General features: G+C 40.2%; 1 protein-coding gene across 1 annotated transcript; it reads left to right on the forward strand.

Annotated features, from left to right (window-relative positions):
- Positions 1 to 720: 720 nt before the first annotated feature.
- PWP1 (PWP1 homolog, endonuclein) lies at positions 721 to 19,693 on the forward strand. The gene is made up of 15 exons (XM_051637936.1): positions 721 to 845; positions 940 to 998; positions 3,264 to 3,418; positions 3,769 to 3,854; positions 5,626 to 5,722; positions 7,204 to 7,314; positions 8,086 to 8,216; positions 9,571 to 9,644; positions 11,767 to 11,863; positions 12,748 to 12,809; positions 14,498 to 14,609; positions 15,615 to 15,705; positions 16,512 to 16,633; positions 17,012 to 17,117; positions 17,847 to 19,693. Exons 1-15 carry the CDS (start codon positions 780 to 782, stop codon positions 17,960 to 17,962), a joined length of 1,485 nt encoding a protein of 494 aa, XP_051493896.1. The 5' UTR covers positions 721 to 779; the 3' UTR covers positions 17,963 to 19,693.
- Positions 19,694 to 19,963: the final 270 nt, after the last annotated feature.

Here is a 19,963-nt window from a genome sequence, read left to right on the forward strand (position 1 = left end):
AACACCACCTGTGAAGACACCACTCCCTCACAACATCCTGCAGCTCCCTCGATGCTGGCTCTGTGCATCTGTTTCTCCTCCTCGGATAAATGTTAGATATAGTAGCAAAAAAAAGGTTTTTCTAAACCTTTACTTTTGCTGGATTGCTGCCGGGGTATTTCACAGCCAAAGCGAGCGTGAAGATCAGCAGGGCAGGTCTCTCCTTGGAAGCAGGGGAAGCCACGACCCAGTGCGGGCAGCAAAGCCCCTGCAGAGCCCGGGGACGGGGCAGGACGTCGCCTCACCAGGGCACCCAGGAGGAGCAGTTGCTATCGCACAGCGAGAGAATTTATCTCTGGTACTAAAAGGGTATTGGAACTCCAGCTGGGCCCAGCGCCTGTTAAGGACGAATGGGGTGTCCTGTGCTACACAGCCTGGGCCAACTCAGAGAAGCGATTTTTTTTTTTTTTTTTTAACAATTAATTTTATTCGTTCGCTTTATAAAAACGGGAGCACCTGCCGCTGAAAGGCAGCCGGCCTCCCGGCAGGCTCGGCCCGAAGCGCAGCGCGTCCCGCCACAGCCGCCCCGAGCGGCCGTTAACGCTCCCTCCAACGGCCGCCCCGCCCCGCCCCTCCCGGCCCTCCCTCCCCGCCCCTTCCTCCCCGCCCCTTCCGCTGCTGCGGGCGGAGGCTCCGGCCCTCGCGTCACTCGGAGTGCGCCGGGGTCGCCCGCACGTGCCGCCCCGCACCGCTCCCGCACCGCTCCCGCACCGCTCCCGCACCGCTCCCGCACCGCCGCCATGAGCTGCCCCGTCACCTGCGCCGCCTGGGTGCGCTGCGGCGTTGCCAAGGAAACGCCGGACAAGGTGGGGGCGGGGGGGGGGGCCGGGCTGAGGGACCCCCGCACCTCCCCCCGGCCCCCCCCCGCCGCCCTCATTCCTCTCCGTGTCCGTCCCGCAGGTGCAGCTCAGCCAGGAGGAGCTGAACCGCCTCATCGGGGAGGCCCAGGACAGGCTGGGGTGAGCCGGGGGCGCGGGGCCGGGGGCGCGGGGCGGGGGCGGCCGGGCTGGGCGCTGCTGGTGAAGCGGCTGGAGCCCCCCAGGCCTCGCCGCTGCGGGGGGGGGGTGTGTCCCCGAGCGCTGGGGCCCTGCCGGCAGGCCCGGGGAGCTCGCTGAAGGCCCGGGTTGGGAAGCGGCAGCCGGCAGCGCAGACGGGCACCAGCCTGCAGCGGCTCCTCCTGAAGCGGCTGTGTCAAGTGAGCCTGACTGCCCGCGGGGTCGTTTGTCCGGACACCGAAAGGAGAAACGCTGAATGAAGGATGTATCCTGCCTTCATCGTGGGTACGACAGCGTGGGTTGTGCTCCCATGCGGTTCGTCCAGTCATGCGCTGTCAGGCTGGCTGAGCATTCCAGGTGGAGGCTGCAGAGACCTCCTCGGGCACCGGTCCCTGCTGGAGCTGCCATTCCCACTTAGAGCGAGGACAGAAGTTGGGTTTGTAACCGCAGGTGCCTTGGAGAGGGGGCAAACTGCGATACAAGTGCCAAACTGGCTGTGGAAAAGTGGATGCTGAGGGTGAGACGTTCAGTCTAAGCAAGTCTGGAGGCCACGGTGGAGCTCAGAATGACTTCGTGTTTATGCTTTGGCAAAAAAGGCAAAATATCACTTAGGGGTGTATTTATGGTTCACATACGGAATGGGAGATAGTATGGCTCTCCACTCAGCATCGAAAGCCCTTAGTTGTGTTGTTAAGTTTTGTTGCTCTGCTTTTAAGAATAAGGTAATTAAACTTAAGGAAAGACTAGCAGAAGTGACAGATTTAGGAAACATAATCCATGAAAGACAATAGAGAAATGGCTCTCTGTTGTCTGGAAAAAGATGAGGTAGTGAGGCCATTTTATGGCCCTTTTCAGTTAAATTTGTTCATAAACTTAGGCTGCCGGTTCTGTTTCACCTATGTAGGCTGTGTGCTTATACCACAGTGTGTATGATTGAACAGAAGCAACAGGTAGCAGTAAAAACTTTTGTAGTTGGGTGAGTATTATCCACCCAATTTCTGTTAGATGAATTTGTGACTTTATCAGTGAACAGAGTCATTGTTTTCCAGGTTGTGATTTGTTCTGGTTTTGTTTTTTAATGGTTCCAAAATAATGTTAAATGTTTGGAAGATTCTGAATCTATGCTGATTTCTTAACCAATTATGCTTAATGTTTCTGTTATCTTTGATGTTCGTTGTTTCTTCTTTATGGGCATGGAATTTTGATTTTTTGAGTGGATTCCTTTCTCTTGTGACTTCAGAAGCACGGAAGGATTTGAGGTTGCTTGTTAGTAATTAAGCATTCTGTTAAACTTCAGCATGGAAATTTGAAGACCATATGCAAAAAACAAAGGGGTTATAATCCTTTCTACTTTGTAGAAGTCGGTTTTTTTCCTGTGCAAAGCTCACAAAACAGACTCAGATTTAGAATCTCTAATTATCTTGTTGTAATAATGTGAAATGCTTATTTTTCTTAACAGATGATAAAAATAGGTTTTGATAATGTATCTGTGAGAACTAGCTTGGCTCATTGTTGCCTGGGTGTGTAGTGTGCAGAAAGTCAGAAATACAGTGTATTCAGCAGTGGTGAGTTCCTATGGAGCACGTTCTGTTGAGATATCTGAGATGTCTGTTAGGGCCTCAGCCAGTGTTTAATGTACACTTCCTTCTTCTGAATGCCTTGTATACAGAATTGTTGCCACAGAAGTTCCAAGTTTTCCCAATGTTGCATAGTTTACCCTGTAAGAAATAATAGGCAATATGTCCCTTCCTGCTGAGTTTTGTGCTGTTTTTTTTTCTATGGAAAATAAGAGGAAATAAGGTTTTAAAAATCTTGAAGAAATGCTAGAGTTATGGTGCGTGACAGGGCCGGGGGTGGGGAGGGGGGGCGGGGTTAAAGGAAAAGGGAGCTGGAGTTCGTCACTTGTGAACACAAAGAACTGAAGTTGAGAGCATTGACTGCAAAAGTACAGCAAGAGAAAGGGATTTAGGTACATAGTTTTGTTCTGTTGAGCAAAATTTGTGCTGCATTTTGTCATTAAAACTTTTCAAGGAAAAGTTTCTGGAAGCTTGATAATAGTAATGCCATCTAGAGTGAATAGATTTCTGAATTATTGGCATTAAAGACTTGAAACCCATGTGAACAGCCAGGACTGTGTGCTGACATCTTGTTAGCAGTCCCCTAGGCAGCTGCCTGGAAGCCTTCTAAGTGTCTGTTGCTGTTTTCTCAGGGTTGTGTGTCTTTAAACAGGGATGACCCTGGTGGTAGCGAGGAGGGCCAGATGGCACCTGGCACGAATGTAGCCGTTCCTGACAGACCTGAATCTTCTCATAAAGATGAAGACCGGTCTGATGATGAACTGGAAGAATATGATTTGGAAAATTATGATGAAGAGGAATACACAGGTAGGAAAAACTTGGATGTCAGATATGCAGTGTAAGTGAAGAAACTTCTCACTTCTTGTTGTACTTAAGAAATTAGTATCCTATAACTACACAGTGCTATGTTTCAAAAGTTGGAAATTCACATTTCTAATTAGTTGCTTGTCCCAGTATCACAAGTGAGACAATTCAGTGTCCACCCCCCCTGATACTAGAACCGAGAGCAGGGTTGGAAAGACTGTCACTCCCCCTGCTGTAGTGCTGAAGCAAAGCAGCAAAAGTCTGTGAAAACACTCATGCAGGTATTGGTATAGGAGTTTGTAACTTCACCTGTCACTGACATGTATAAAAATTGTCTTGAAATTCTCATCTAGGTGATTTAAAACTTGGAGACTCTTTGGCTGCTTTAACAGTATATGGGAGCAATGATCATGATCCTTACATCACTCTCAAAAGCACTGTAAGTACTATAAAAATGTTAAATATCTTAAATAGCATAAACTTAAAAATCAGTTAAATTTTCCCACTGCCAAGTAGGCTGACTTATGATCTATAGGTGCTTGCAGTCCTTTTCCAAAGGTTTGACAGATTTTTGGTAAGAAGGAGCTCTTTTCTTCTAGAGTTGCTTTGTGCAGTCCTCTGTGTGTGCTTTTTACGTCAAAGTTGTATGTTAAGGTGAACTGGCTCATTGTTTAAGCCACATGCTTCTGTATGTGGAGGTGGTTTGTTGCCTATGGAGTAGGACTCAGAAAATGCTTGTTTGTCTTTTTATGGTGAACAGGGGTTCAGCATGCAAGACATGAGGTAATCTTTCTCTACTTAGCTCTACTTAACATCAGTATTGCTGTGGCTAGAATATTGAGTGCCTCCTCAGAAAAGCAATGGAGAGATTCCAGGGAATATCCCAAAGTTTAGTTCAGAAGGATAGATTGCAATTTGTAATTGATTTAATTTACGTAGGGAGGTTACAAAAATCAATTACAAGGTGAGGTTGCATGAGAAGAGACAATGTAATCTAGAGAACAACCATGAGAGACTGTGATCATCTGGGACATGGTGGTGGAGCGGGTGAATTTTTAAGACATCTTACAGGTTATCAGAATCATACAGATTCTGAGATTTTTATGGATCCTGTCCTTTCTATACTGTTTTGGATTCTTTACAAAGCTAATGAGATTGAAAGAAAAGAGTTGCTATAGGCTTCTACCACAATGTCTAGTTGCTGTGTCAGGGGGGTTTGTCTAACAAGTGTGATCTCAGACAAGGAGCTGTTATGGTCACTTCAGGTACAGAACTCAAGGAGGAAGGTGTACCCCTTACCTGTAAAACTAGTTCACTTGCTATGTGCACTTTTGGGCACTATATGTTTTCTCTTGAGTTCCACTGACTGGTTCATGATTTTTCTTACTCCTGTGTACCAGGAGATGAGAGAAATGCTTTAAAAGACAAAGACATTCACACAGGGATTCACAACTTTGTTCCAAACATAAAAAAGATGCTTTAACTGAATAAAAAAGAAATTAAAAGCTTACAACAAGAAATGTCTTGTATGTGTTGCATATTTGAAGAATGGTATCTGTTTGATTAAGACTATTGACTTCTATGTACAGTTTTTAATTTTCCACTAACAAAAATTCCCTGGATGCCTTCCATTCCTCAGTAACAATAAAAATTAGATGAGATGTGTTCTGGTATGGCTGCATTCCCAGTATAGCTGTGGGCAGTATTTTTCTGGAAATATTTTCCAGAAAGTAGACATTGCTTTAATGCTCTTGGAATTGCTTTCTGGATGTGAGGAGTAGTTACAATAGGCTTATTGCGTAAAAAGTTATTACACTACAAAGTGCTCAAGGCATGAGAGCACAAGGGAAATAAGCTATGTATGTGGGCTCCTGGTGGTGATTTCTTTTCAGCAGTGGACTGCATCATGATAGCTACAAAAGATGGCTTCATATTTGGTGATGAAACATCTCTGAATTCACCTAGGTCCACAGAAATAGTCCTTCAGTCTGTGTAATAACTACTCAATCTCCCCATGGTTCAGTCTTGTTCCTGACTTTCTCTGTTTACCACCATAAGCGGGTTTTAGGCAAGTGGGCAGCAGGACATTGGGTTTCAAGTGTTTTCAGTTATGGTTAAAAGGTATTACTGATTCAACCTTTTGAACGTGTGTAGTTTTGTGCCTTTATGTGCTTTGTTGAACATCTGTTGTCCTCTCTTTTGCTGTTCAGGATCAGTATGAACAGGAGGACTTTTTGATTAAGCCCAGTGACAATCTTGTCCTTTGTGGCAGAGTTGATAAAGACTACTGTAGTTTGGAGGTTCATGGTAAGTAACAGGGTTTGTTCCCTACAGTGAATTTAGGGAATATGTCTTATCTATCTTGTTCCATATGGCTGTGTAGAAAAAGTGGGACGTATTTTTGGAAGGGATTTTTTCTCCCTGTCTACTCCCAAGTGTTTTGTCCTCTTTCATGTGATACAGTGCTTTAGCCAATTTCCAGAAATGGTGTCTTCAATGTGGAGTTGGTGTTACTTAGATCATGTGCCTTTATCAGGCTGCATAGCATTTCCTTTTTTTGTATTATTCCTAATGACACTTAGAAAATACTATGGCATTTTTATTCTCTGAACATATAATATTTCTTCCAGTTACTTTCCATATCATTCAAGCTTCCTCTTATGGTTTGTTTTTTTCTGTTTAGTTTGGGTTTTTTCCTTGCTTTCTCCTTGCTTCTTTAAATGAGTTTTCCACTGCTAGGAGTATTAAAATCAGCACCTTTATCATCTTAGTTTTAGGAGGATGATCCTTGGTAAGGTCTGACTACCACTTGTTCTAGAGATGCCATTAGTTTTACTGTGTAAAAGATTTTTCTTTTGTAGCAAGGAGTACTATTGAGTGTGCTGAAGTGTTTTCTTTTCTTATGGTGGTTCTTTGGGGGAATGTTTCTGGCTATGCTTCTGCTATGTTTGAATGCATCTCTTCAGATACCAGCATCTGTATAAACTTATAAAACAATAGCACAGGCTCCTGCAATTTGTAACATTGGGTAGCCCTCTCTTAGTTAATTACTAAGACTATTTATTTAACTGAAGACTTTAGTTAGTATCTGAACATTTGTCATGTACACTTACAAACAGCACAGTGGTTTTGTGTGTATGATACCATTTTATTAAAATAAGTAATGGGTTTTATCTGCTATCCAGCTAGTAATTATTTTCATTATATGGAGAAAAATAGATGGCTAAAGGGAATGTTGTACTTAGTACATAGCTGCTTTACCAAAACTGTTCCTGTATCTCAGTTACAGCCTGCTGAAGGTAACTTCATCTGACTTCTTCAGCTTCCTCTAATTTGTAAACTGTCATTTACCTTCATTTCCCCTTTGACTGCATCTGGATTTTTTTTTTTAAATTTCTGATTCTGTAAAATGAATGTCTAAGCCTTCCTTAATGTAACCTGATGTAGAAAGTCCTGGAAATAGAACATCTATTTTAAAGTGATCTTACAAACAAAGTAGTATTGCATGGCATGGTAGGAATAAAGTGTCTTAAGCTTTTCTGAACTTATCACTTCTTTATCTAAAGTACTCAGGAGAAAGTTTGTTTCATGGGATCCTGTGAGGTGAAACATCACTACTTGAGGGCACTGGACTCCACACAAAAAAGCTGAACACACTTCAAGCTTACATTCTAGACCTCCTTGACAATTTAGTGTTTGCCACATCTGCCTTTTGCAGAAGTGAACTGTTCAGAGTTGCTTGCTGTTCCTCTTCGCTGATGTCTTATATATCTCTTAATTTTTTTCAGTTTATAATCACGAAGAGAACTCATTTTATGTACATCATGATATTCTCTTGCCTGCTTACCCTCTAAGTCTGGAATGGTTGAATTTTGATCCTAGTCCTGATGAATCACTAGGTAAATTACAAGGAATGCTGTAAATGTCCAGTTAAATGTTTTTGGTTTGTTTTTTTTTTAATTTGAAAAATATATAAATGGAATGTTGTCACTAGATGTTTTCCTCGAGTGGTACAAGCAGAAATAAAACCATGGTGTTAAGATAGAAAAACTAAATATCAGGTTTTTATTTGGGGATACAGTCATCTTAGTGATGCTACTCTAACAAGTGATTTGACTAAAACACTGGTTTTATTACAAATAATAAAGTTACTGTAAATTAGCAGATCAGAGTAAGCTCTTCTCTAATCTGCTTTATTTTCTATTTGCAAAGGAAAGGTTGCTTTTGTTCTAACTCATTACAGCCAATGCAGTTGATTAACTGTAAAACACAGCAAAATTTATAAATGTTTATGTAAATAGTAACCTTTTTCTTGTGTTTTACAGATACTCTTTTTCATAGTACAAGGAGTGTGTTTTGGGGCTTTTTTCCTTAAAAAACCCCACAAACCAAACAAAAAAAATGTGGAACTTTGCTTCTTTGAGCAGTTACTTGTACTAAAGGGGAAGCGTATTGGAGATTAAGTAATTTTTTTTCTGGCAACATTTGCTGTCGGTTGATATTTTAAATAGCTCCTTGTCAGTATTAAACATCAAGTATGTTAAAATAGAAGAATCTGGCACATAAGTATAAGCTTTACTTAATCAAAGAAATAAGCAACAGCTGGGTTTCCAAATGTGCTGTTTCGTAACTCTAAATAAATGTGGTTGCATTTGGATTTCTTCTTGTAGGAAATTATGTTGCAGTCGGTAACATGACCCCAGTTATTGACATTTGGGACCTTGATATAGTAGAATCCTTAGAACCAGTCTTTTCTCTTGGAAGCAAGAAAGAGAAAAAGAAGAAAAAGAAAGGAAAGAAAGTAAGTATGGCAGAATGGTTTATCTGGCTGGGTGGAAGAAACTTAGAGCAAGGATAATGTTATTATTACTTTTTTTTTCCACATGCTGAAAACATAATAGATAATTTGGTTTAATTCCATCATGTTGGAAGATGGTGTTTGAGAAAGGTTGTAGAAGACAATGTCGTGGTAATCTGCAGTAGGATAAAATTAGTATTTTCCTGTGACTCAGAGAGTTGAAAAGGCATTGAGCAATAAAGGACATGGTTGACACTAATAAAATACATTTAATCAGGATTCATCTCTGTTAGCTTTATCTATCTCAAATTTAAGCATATTTTAAGCTTGTAATCGAGATTGTATAAGGTCAATGCATAGAGACAGCCCCAGAAAATGGCTGAGTTTCTTTTAGAGGACTGTAGAGAAAACTTAAACTACCAAAGAGAGAGACTAAGGTTTAGACTGGATGCTAAGTTATGGGACATGAATCTGGTACTCATTGTATGCCCAAAAGCCTTCTTGTGATTTCTCAAAATTCTTTGGTATGGAAAACAAGTATGGAAGATAACATAACTTAAATCTTTTAGATTTTGCTTATAGTAGATGCTATAGGGAAGGTCAGCATGGTATGTGGCAAATCTTGGTTTCCCAAACAAAGGAGCACTCAGTGTTAGTCAGCTAAAGAACCACTCTGTGGGATTGTGAAGGTAGTTTATTTCTTGAGCTCTCAGGCCTCCTGGTTTTAAAAACAATAGAGAAAATATCCTCAGAAGTGGAATTTGTTTTGTGAAACTTGCTTCTGAAAATCACTGAGTTATTGGAATTTCTGTTAAAGATACCACTCATAAATGTTACCTCAATCTGAAATGCTAACTGTTCTCTGTACGGATAATTAAACCCTGGAATCAAGAACAGAAGAAGAATGGGATGGCCTTTGGGTAGTTTTCATTTGCTGTCCCAGTAAACTTTTAAGCTTAACCATTTTTAATTAGAATTTGTAGGAGCTGGCAGTTACAAGGGCCTAAAGCTCAGTTAATTGAGAGGAGGGAGAGGGAACTGCCAGAAGTGTTTAGAAAGAAACTGAAGATGCTGCACGTTATCTGGAGACAATGACGTTTCTTCTGCTAGCCTGAAGGGAGTAACCAGTTGTGTAAGCCCACCAGCTGTGGATGGAACAATCTTGAGATCTGGCATAGGAAGCAAGGTGCAGGTACTGCAGAGACAGTTCTATCAAAAGCCTTGTTGCAGCAAGTGGGAATAATTTAAGACATGAATTGTTTGTGTAGGCATTAATGTGTTCAGACTAATGTCTTGTAATGCTTGGTTTCTGTGGAAGCTGTAATTCTCAAAAGTGTGTTGTTTTATCTCCATACAGAGTTTATCTTCAGAAGAGACAGTGAAAGGACATACTGATGCTGTGCTTGATCTTTCATGGAATAAACAAAGCAGGTAAAAGAATATTTGAATTACAATGGATGTTGATAAAGTTGTGTGCTTGATTAAGCATATATTTTTTCACACAAACCCAGAATCTTACGTAGTATAACACTGAACTTGAAAGCTGTGCTGAAGCGAAGCAGTTCTCAAAAATACACACACAGCCCTACTTTTTTTGTTTGGTGTTTTTTTTAAGTAGAATTATTTATTTAATGAATTAATTATTTTTAAACCTATTTATTTCTGCAGATCAGTTTCTATTTGCTAGTTGTCCAGTTGAGGGCAGGGCTAAGGTAGGTCTAAGCCATTAGATGTCTGCTACATTTAAGTCAGATGCACAAATTGGACAAGCAGAAGGGCTGCCCTGCTCTGTGCCAGTCTGACAGTGACCTAAAACACCATTTCAACAGCTAGAAGTAGATCTATAGAAGGCAGTCCTTGCTATGCTGTTTTTTTTTTTCCTCTGGCTTTAGCCCCAGAGCTGTGAACAGAAAAAAGAGTGTGAAAGGCCCAATAGCACAGTTATACCAATGCCTCTGACCTTTGGATTTTCTGAGGCAGAATTCCCTGCTGCCTGAATGAACTAGCAATGAAGTGCTGCTATTGCAGCAACGCAGAGCTGGTTCATCTTGGGAGAGAGGTCATGGACAATGGGCTGACTGAAATAAAGATCCTGCTGGTTTTGTATCACTTGGGTGGTTTTCAAGAGTTCAACTGTCAGAGGATCCTCAGCAAGGGCCACGAAACTATTCCAGTCAGACACAAGCTGATTTTTTTTATATATATATTTCCTGGTGTCATGAATGTTTCTGAAGATACACATAGTCAATTCTGCTTACTTCTTCCTGATCAGCAGTTGTAAGCCTTCACTTACAATGCTTTCTTATCTAGATACCAAAGAAGGAAACTTCCACATAGACATGCTGTAAATGTACATAAATTGCAGTCGTAATTTAAACTGTGCTGTCTTTTGTTTTTAAATTATACATAAGCACAGAGCATGATAGTGATCATTCCATCAGTGTTACAAAGGAGTAGTTTTCATATACCTAGTAATGCTGTGTCTGGAATTCCATGATGTGCTGAGTTACAGATTCATTGATACTGGCTGATATTTCAGGAAATAAAAACAGCCTTGAAGTGGGAGAGACTTAGGGGCAAAATAAGGAACTCCCTGGAGCACCTATATTTAAATGTTTTGTTGTTTGTTTGTTTTTAAGCAAGACATATTGTGACAGCTCTCTACAAATAACTGCCTGTAGGTCATAATGATGTTGCTGTAAAATGTTCTCCTAGCCTTCACTATGCATTTTCTTAACTTCCCCTTGTAACATAGTTTGGAAGAACAGTGTTTCCAGGAGAATGTTATCTCTTTCAGTCAGAAATACTTGGTTACTATTAAAAAATAATATGATAGTATAAGGGGAGCAGTTTCAATCTGAAATCGGATGTTAAAGTAATAGATCTGTTTATAAGAGCAACAGTAGCAACTGTGGTGTGTATTTGACAGGCCTTTGGGAATATTTGATTTTTTGTCTGATTAAACTTCTAAACTGTGTTTGTTGCTTTAACACAATTTATCAAGTTGAAATGAGGGGTCTGTAAACTAACTAAAATGTTAGTGGTTCCTTTCAGCATTCTATGAAGGATGTACAGCATTGGGTCTTCAGTAGTTACATTAACACTCCGATATTGGAGAGCAAAATATTTTAAAAATAGGTTTGTCCTGCTCTTGGCTGTATACATATGCCAGTAAAACCAAGTTACATAGGTAATGTTTAAAAATAATATATTAATGTCAAAGGAAAGGGAAGTGTTTTAAAGCCTTTGTTGCTTTGTTTTGTTCAATAAATCTTCCAGTAAATGAATTTTAAGTGGTGGGGGGGGAATATAAGGAAAACTGTCACTTATTCTGAGTGTTGTACTCATATAATGTATATAGCCTATTTGTAGACTTGTAGGTTAGAATTACCTTCAGGAACTTATCCCTCAGGCTTGAGACACAGTCAATAGACTAGCAATGCACTTGATCTCAGAATCAGGCTCTGTATGTATGTATTTTGGATGTTTGACCATTATTTATTGATATCCATATAAAGATTTTTAAAACTTTTTTTTTTTAATCCATTATCAGGAATGTTTTAGCAAGTGCGTCTGCTGACAATACTGTGATTCTGTGGGATATGTCTGTGGGTAATCCAGCAGCCAGCCTGATGCTACACACAGACAAGGTACATAATAATTGTTATGTTTCTTCCACTGTAAAATACAGAGAAAAAATAACTGCAGTTTTTCATTAGCTGCTTGGTAGTTTACCCTTAGAATAACAGTTCTGTAATTTTCTAAGAACTATGCAGAATTCTTTACATTTCTGAATTAGTTGCTTTGGCAAACAACTCTGTATTTGCTTTTAAAAATGTTATTAAATTTATCCCTTGGAAAGCTTGAAAAGATACACAGCAGTTTTTAAAATGCCTTTTGTGTGAAAGCCCTGATGGTAGGGAATCTTATTAGTACTTAAAAGCTACAAAAAATAGATCTCTTGAGCATAGGTCAAACGAACCCTCTCCTAAGGAAACAATGAGTGTCAGTTACAGTTTGTTCTAGGTAAGAAAGGTTTAAAATAAATGACACTAAAATACCATAGTGGTGGATACCTCAGAAATTAATTCCTCTCATAGTAATTAAAATGTGAAAGTTAGTTATTAGTAGCTATAACCTTATTTTGCTGTCAATAAAGTCACTACCCTTGGCAAACTCCCAACTTCCATTTTTTGCTAACATCTGCATTTTCCCCCAAACTGGAAGCTGCTACTCTTTTGCTTCTTCCAGCTTATTTTTTAATATCAAGGGCAGGAAGGGGGTGTGTGGTTCTGTTCAGTTAAACATATTGGAAAATATCTTGTTTCCATGGGGTGGAAATGTTTGAAATAAAAATAATGTGCATCTGTTGCACTGTTTTATGAGAAACCTGAGTATCAAAAAGCTTAATAGGAGGGTGTTTTTGGAGGAAATGTGTGGGTTTGGGGGATGGAGGGGTTATGCTCTGTGTGTTCCTATATATGGATGTTATATTTAAAGCTCGTTTTTTAAAATAAAATCTTCTGTTATCTAGGTCCAGACAGTGCAGTTTCATCCATTTGAAACTCAGACCCTTATTTCTGGATCTTACGATAAGTAAGTCAGGGTGATATTTTCAAATGTTACATACAGAGAGGGTATTAGTACTGAATTAATCCCATTAAGTTGTCTCATGTTTTCCATTTGCTTATAACTGTGCCAAATTTGAGTAATGCTGTTATTTTTTTCCAGTAAGGTAGCCAGGTTTGTATGTGCCCAAGATGTAGTTTTCCTTACCTCTTTCTCAGGACTAGCCAAATCCTTTAACCATCTGGACTGACCTTTTCTGTGCCAGGTGCCTGGTCCAAAGTGAACTGATTTCTTAATTTGGCCTTACGGCATTTTCTGCATTGGGAATGTGTCACTGGTCCTTCCTGTGAAAACTTGTCCAGGTTTTGCCAAATAAGACGAGGGTAGGGGCATGAGAGACTAAAGTTGCAGTCCACTCCTGACAGCCTCTGTTGACAGGCGTGCCATAGACCAAGTCTAACAGGCTATCTCCTGTGATTGCAGTTTGGAGATGCTGAAGTGGTGATTTCTGTCTGCACACTTGGACTAGCTCTGTAACTGCTAGTTTCTGTAAGCCCTGCCAGCCAAAAAACTTCCCCTCTGTTCTCCCATCTCCTAGGGCTAGCTTTTAAATTTTGTTCTAGAACCATGACTTTTTTATATAATTTTTTTTTTCTGCTGCTTTTAAAACTTTTTTCCTTGTGTTAAAAGTATTGAAAGACTTCTCAATCTTTAGCCAACCCTTTATGTTCTCTGGCTTGTGTTATGCTCTTGCTGTATCTGCTGAAGTAAAAGTGTCGGAGAAAAACTTTTATTGCTGTTAGGAACCTGTTGGGAAAACATCCAAACACTGATACCAGTTTACCAATCTCTTTTTAGCTAGCCCACGGACACCTACAATCCAGTGAACTATCTATAAACTAGTAGGCTGCCTTTGTGGATTTTTCCTGTAAAGCTTCCCAAGACTACAGGCAATTCAAAGAATACTGGCAGATGCCTTCCTAACCTGAAAGACTGTTAAAAATTATACATGTAGTAAAACTGTTGTTGTAAAATGCCTGGGGAAAGAACTGAGAAATCTAGACAACATTTCTTTGGCTTTAATTATAGGATGGAGTGGGAGTGGGTTACACTGTGGATGTAAATAGTTATGAGATGTTGAGAGAGTGACATCATTGGTCCCTTCTTGCATTTGCATCCAGGAGCTTTTTGAGTTGGTACAGATTCTACCATCACTGGGCTGAGCATAAGCCTGTAAATGATCTCAAAGGACCCACTAACTCCCATCTGCTCTTTTTCCTTTTCAGAGTAGCATTTCCCTAACCACTTGTAAAGATTTTTTTTTAATTAAACCATATTTGAAAATGTTTGCATATGTATCACAAATTGATTTCCTAATTAGTGTTATTTTGAACAGTCATTACTTGACTCTCCTGAAGTCTCTTAATTATTAAGTGATATATTTGCATAATTATGGTCTTCTGCATGATAAGTATCTTATGTATTGAGCAAATTTGAGCACTCTTTGCTTAAACAGAATGGCTCTATATAGAAAAAGTTTGTGCTTATCTGGGAAATTTTCATCTGTTTTAAGATTGAAAAGTAAAGTTGTTTCCAGTGTAATTTTTGCATTGTAGTTTTACATGGACCTTCTGTAAATGCCAGTGGTAAAGTTCATAAAGTATTCTGCCATGATTTTATTTCTTTTCTTAATTTCCCACCCCTTTTTCCCATAGATCAGCTGTGCTGTATGATTGCAGAAACCCACAAGATAACCATCGAGTGTGGCGGTTTAGTGGTCAGGTTGAAAGAGTAACCTGGAATCATTTCTCCCCGTGTAATTTCCTAGTGAGTACATGCTCTTCTGTTGCCATTTAATTTAATCTGTATTTTTGTGTTTCTGCATCTTATCATGGACAGTTGAACCGCTGGCGTTGCTTATTTTAAAAATGCTGTATGTGGGAGGATGGTTGTAGGTAGTTTTTCAGCAAGTGTGTCAAGACCAGCTACTTGTTTGGTGGTGTCTTTGTGGTCACAGTAGAAAAGCAATTGACGCTGATGCGTTTTCACTCCAAAGGCGGCTTCTTTACCATGTTGTTACAGTGTTCAGCAGCTGGGATATATTTTCCTTTGCATAGCTGCTATTGTGTTTCATGTCATGAGGAAATTGCAACTGACAAGTAGCTAAGTGGAACCAAGAGCCCGATTATTAACTCGGTGTTTCAAATCAGCACTAGAGGGCACTGTCCTCCTGGCTGGTATTGAGTAAAAATGTCTGTTTTGTCGCGATTTTTATAATAGAATTTTTAAACATAATTTAAAACCAAATTTTTTTTTATTTTTTTTTTTAAATTATCTCAGTGGCTGTTTAGTTCTCTGTTGCAGCCAACAAAAGCAGTTGCTCAGTTCTGTTGGGTTTATGCCGTGGATCTCTCTGTGTAATCACACTTGGCTTTGCACAGGGCTATTACATAGCCACCAGATGCTTCCAGGAAGTCTGAACTGACAGTTAAGAGACTGAAGGCTCTGTATTTAATTGTCTAACGAGAAACCCAAGCATAGTAGTGCAGCCATCTTCAAAAGACAATTTGAAAAATGCATATAGGATTAAGATTTCTGTGTAAGTCCCTGCAGCATAGTTTAGGTACATAGAATAGCTCAGGCACCAGCTGGTTGGAGTCTGACTTTAAGGATGCAGAGCTGTGTACCCTGTGTAATATGCCCTAGTGAGAAGTAACATAAGCCTGCCTCAAATCACAGGGATTTACTGGAGCATGGGTATTATTTCACAGGAGCTTTTTGCCAAAGGAGTAACTGCCACTGTTTGTTTTTAAAATGTTGTGGTTTCTTTAGGCAAGCACAGAGGATGGCTTTGTGTACTGTCTGGATGCTCGTGCTGATAAGCCACTGTTTACTCTGAAGGCTCATGATGAAGAGGTGTCAGGTAAACTGTGTGTGTTGTATTTGTCCCCCAGTGGCAAGGCACAGCTGGGAGATGTCTTCAGTCGCTAGGACTGAGGTGGTTGTGATTCCTTGCTTAACAAATGAGAGCTGTGCATACTAATCAGGGTAGCTGGCATATGAAACAAATCTCTGCTGAGAAGCCACTGTAAGCAAAGTATTTTAACAGCAGTGAGCTTTTCCCAATGAGTACGATGAATAAGCATGTCAAAACAGATCCCTGTCAAAACACACTCCCTGTGTTTTTTTGAGTGAGGACAAACACACACTGCAGTCTGGCCCAGGATTATGAACTATAGTGTTTACCTCCTCTAGTCATAATTATTTTATACTGATGTTCACTCTGGAGATAATTTAGGTATAGTACATGGGAGGGTTTTCACACTGCCTCCTTTATTTGATCAGTGTAGAGCTTCTAAATAGCAACTTGGAGCACCACAGTAGGTGTCTAAAATGAGATTGTATGTACATGCCTGCCCTCTTGTCTTGGATAGCAGAGTGTGTCTTTGGCACATGAACGAGGAAAATTACCTGGGGAAGCCACATTATGTGAAGCAAGAAGCAGAACAGTAGCATCTTTGCAATGTTACTGTTGTTGGATTGAGAGACAAAATAGCAGCTCTTGCTACAGGGAGCAGTGGCTACATGAAAATTTCATAACTTTTTTCTCCTTTGTGCTGAAACAAACTTTAGTTTTTTTCTCATGACTTCACTTCAAAATGCATCATCATCCCTGTGAAACAGTGGTTTCTTGGTGCTTTCACATTGCTTCACTCTTACATCTTCCAGGGCTACAACTAAGCAGTCAGATCAAAGGATGCCTTGTGACATCATCTGCTGACAAATTTGTGAAAATTTGGGATATCCTGGGAGACAGACCAAGTTTAATCCATTCCAGAAATATGAAAATGGTAGAGTAATATTCATTACTTGATTCCAAGGTTTCTATATAAACCACGTCTGCCTAATCATGTCTGACTTGAATCTGGTTTTACATAATGTAACATCTAGGGAAAAAAAATAATCACATCTCTGTATTCTGGGTAAATCTTGCTTGTTATAGGGCAGTGTTCAGACCAACATGTAATCGGCCGAGATGGCAAGATGAAGATGTGGTTTACTGTTTGTAGTTAACAGCTCTTGACTGTCACCTTGTGTCTTTGCAAAATAAGTTGCCTAAGACTTACAGAGTTTACATTTGTTAAAACTTGCTTGATTAAAGTATTCTCAGATGCCAAATTCATTTTAGGATGATACTTAAAATCCTCCTCTTTCTGCCTCTCTTCCAGGGTGTTCTTTTCTGTGCAGCTTGCTGCCCTGACTTCCCGTTTGTATTTGCCTTTGGAGGAGAGAAAGAAGGGCTACGTGTTTGGGATATAAGCAAGGTTTCTGCAGGTAACATTCTCCTTTCTTTGAATCTTGTGGTTCTCTCTCCTTGCCCCCTGGGTGTATTTGTATATTCAGTAATGTTTCGTGGCTCTGAGAGAAACTCTAGGTAAATATTTTTAAATACCCCAAGACTGCATATGTGTTCATGTTTTCAGCTTCACAAAATGTGGTGTTTTTCTAACTTGGGAGAACTGTGCCACATGACTTCTCTTCTTGTAGCTGAATATGTGATTTCTTATAGTACCTATGTTTTACTTTTTTCTTAATGTTCCTGGTGTAATCAAATACCACATTCTTGAGTGCCTGTAGGAATAGAAGTGAGGACTGGTTTTGATCGTTTGTCATAGCTACATACAACTTCATGGCATGAATTTCTGGAGAAGGCTTTTAAGAGCTCGATGAAAACCAGATAGACTAAAACCAGAAATAAATTATTTAAACTTAATGTTTTGTTCTACAAAACTCATCCATTTCACAGTACTTAGGTACAGAAATTATGCACAGGGAAACCTCTAGAGATGTTCTGGGGGAGAAGTAACAGGACTTGTAATTTGAGTATCACATGCAGGTGATTGTTGGACATGTAAGATTGGACTCCCTACTCAGGGTAAGGCAGAAAGCTTTAAAAATGCACCAGGTTAGGATTTCAATTCTGTGGTGTTCACTGTGCTGTACCTGCTGTACTGCTCTTGTCTCTGGAATGGTAACACATAAGCAATCCCCTCTCTGTTGCAGTGAATGAAGTTTTTGGAAACAGAGAGAGACTTGTTTTGGCTAATGCCAGCTCTGTGGCTCGCAGCTCAACGGCCAGCAGTAGCAGCAACTATTCAGAGACACCAATGGAATCATGATGGACCAAACATCACATAATCAAAGTAATTAATGGGACTACGACTAATGTGCATTCTACAAATCTCCCTCTTTGGTGACAGTTCATAGAAATCGCCCAAGTGTCTTTCAATCTGTAGGCTGCTTCATCTCAGAGAAAGAAACATGGTGGTGTGGTTAAGCTCTGACTCAGCAGTTCTAAGTTCCTGCTTCTATTATCAGCTTTGAAAGATTAAATCACCTGATTTTGCCTGAGATGATCCCTGAAACAGGAGTTAGTTACTATGTTTAAAGTTGATATATAAAATGGTCACTAGAAAAGCATCCTACTGCTACGTGAAATTTGTTGAATACTGCAAAGAAGGTAAGGGCATCAAGAAGAATACTTCAGGCAGCAGTTGTGTAAAAAAAAAATGAAAGTTGAATGAAATTACAAGTGTAAATAGATAATTTATCCTTAATTTGAGACTCGATTTACAGATCTATAATACAGATTTTAGAAGTGCTTCTATGTAACTTTTTTAAGCCTTAAGAATATTTCTTGGGCAGTAAGTCAGTCACAGAATTATAGAATTGTTAGTTAGAAAAGGCCTCTTAAGATCACTAAGTCCAATTGTCAACCCAAAAAAACCCCACCAACAAAACACCATGCCTTGAAATATTGAAATGGGTCAATATCAAACCAGAAATATCCCAGCTCTATCCCATCAAGATGAAGCGTTTCCATAGGACTTGAAGCTTACTGATGTGGCATGTATATTAGGTTTCTCTTCCAGCTCCAAATGTAATATGTATAGAATGTGAACTGCAATAAGCAGGGTGAGAGGCCGTCAGGACACAAAGCGAGGGTAGGGATCTCAGCTGGTCACTGGTGAAAGCTGTCCATGTTATGTGCTCCTGTTCTTAACTTCTCCCAGACACTTTTGCCTCGTACCTGAAGGCACAGAGGAACATTTTGACTATCAGCCTAACCACTGACTTAAACGCTTCATTTCTAGCATCAGGAAGCTAGTTAAGGCATGTGACTCAAACCATTTCTTCACATTTAAAGTGAACCCCCAAGTGCCTTACCCCAGGCCAGAAGGTAAATTATTTTCTTACCCTCCTGTGAAGTGCTTCCCTTGCCACATACTGGAAGGTGTCTATTAAAACTGCTGCTGCTGCAAAAAATGCCCTGGGTATTAAAGCATCTGGTACCAGAGCAGCCCTAGTGTCAGGAAACACAGCTGACAAGATGTTACCACTGCTTCCCCCCCTAGCTCCTTGTAACTTATCCTTGTGAGGTAAAGCAGGTAACTGTAGCAGTACAAACTGCAGCGGGAGGAAAGGCAGGGCTGCAGATTTCCTTCCCATCCCTTGGAGTTAAATGGCTGTTTCTAAATCCAACATAGTTGTTTCTAGTCTGGTGACAGGTGTTTAGCATGGCTCTGCAGGAACCAAGGACATTCTGGATGTGCCTCAGTCCTTTCTCTACCAAGCAATAGTGAACAATGTGTAGACAACAAAGGAACAACTGCTTTAGTGAAGTTTAAGAAGGTGAAAGCATCGGAACCACTTCTGTTCAAGTGCTCTCCCCTGAAAAGCTGCAAGTTCTTCAAAGCTTCCATTTGAAATTGATGGTTCATGTTAACAGAAGTGATTACCCTTGAAGAGTTTTATCTCCACCTCTGGTATTAACTGGCAGTGTAGCTCTACCAGTTGCTTTTTTGCTTTAGGAAGCAATTGTGTTACCTAAATAAAAATCCCTCAAACTATCTTTCTGGAGCTTTTTATTCACAGAGGACAAGCACTGTGCATCTTCAGGTCTGAAGTACCGAGGCAGCTCTCCAGGAAGTACAGTGCACAGGGAGGAGTACAGGGAGAATGAGCTTAGGCCATTTATGGCAAGAACCAGCACTTCTTTTACAAGGGAACCTGCAACGACCTTGTCAGAGACCAAGGGTCAGCTTGGTTTCCTTCTTTTGTTCTTTTCCTGTAAAGCCAGAGGAGCCACACAGCATATCTACAAAATTTAAAGACTGTTT

Source organism: Apus apus, chromosome 1 (assembly GCF_020740795.1).
Source record: "Apus apus isolate bApuApu2 chromosome 1, bApuApu2.pri.cur, whole genome shotgun sequence".
Lineage (NCBI taxonomy): Eukaryota > Metazoa > Chordata > Aves > Apodiformes > Apodidae > Apus > Apus apus.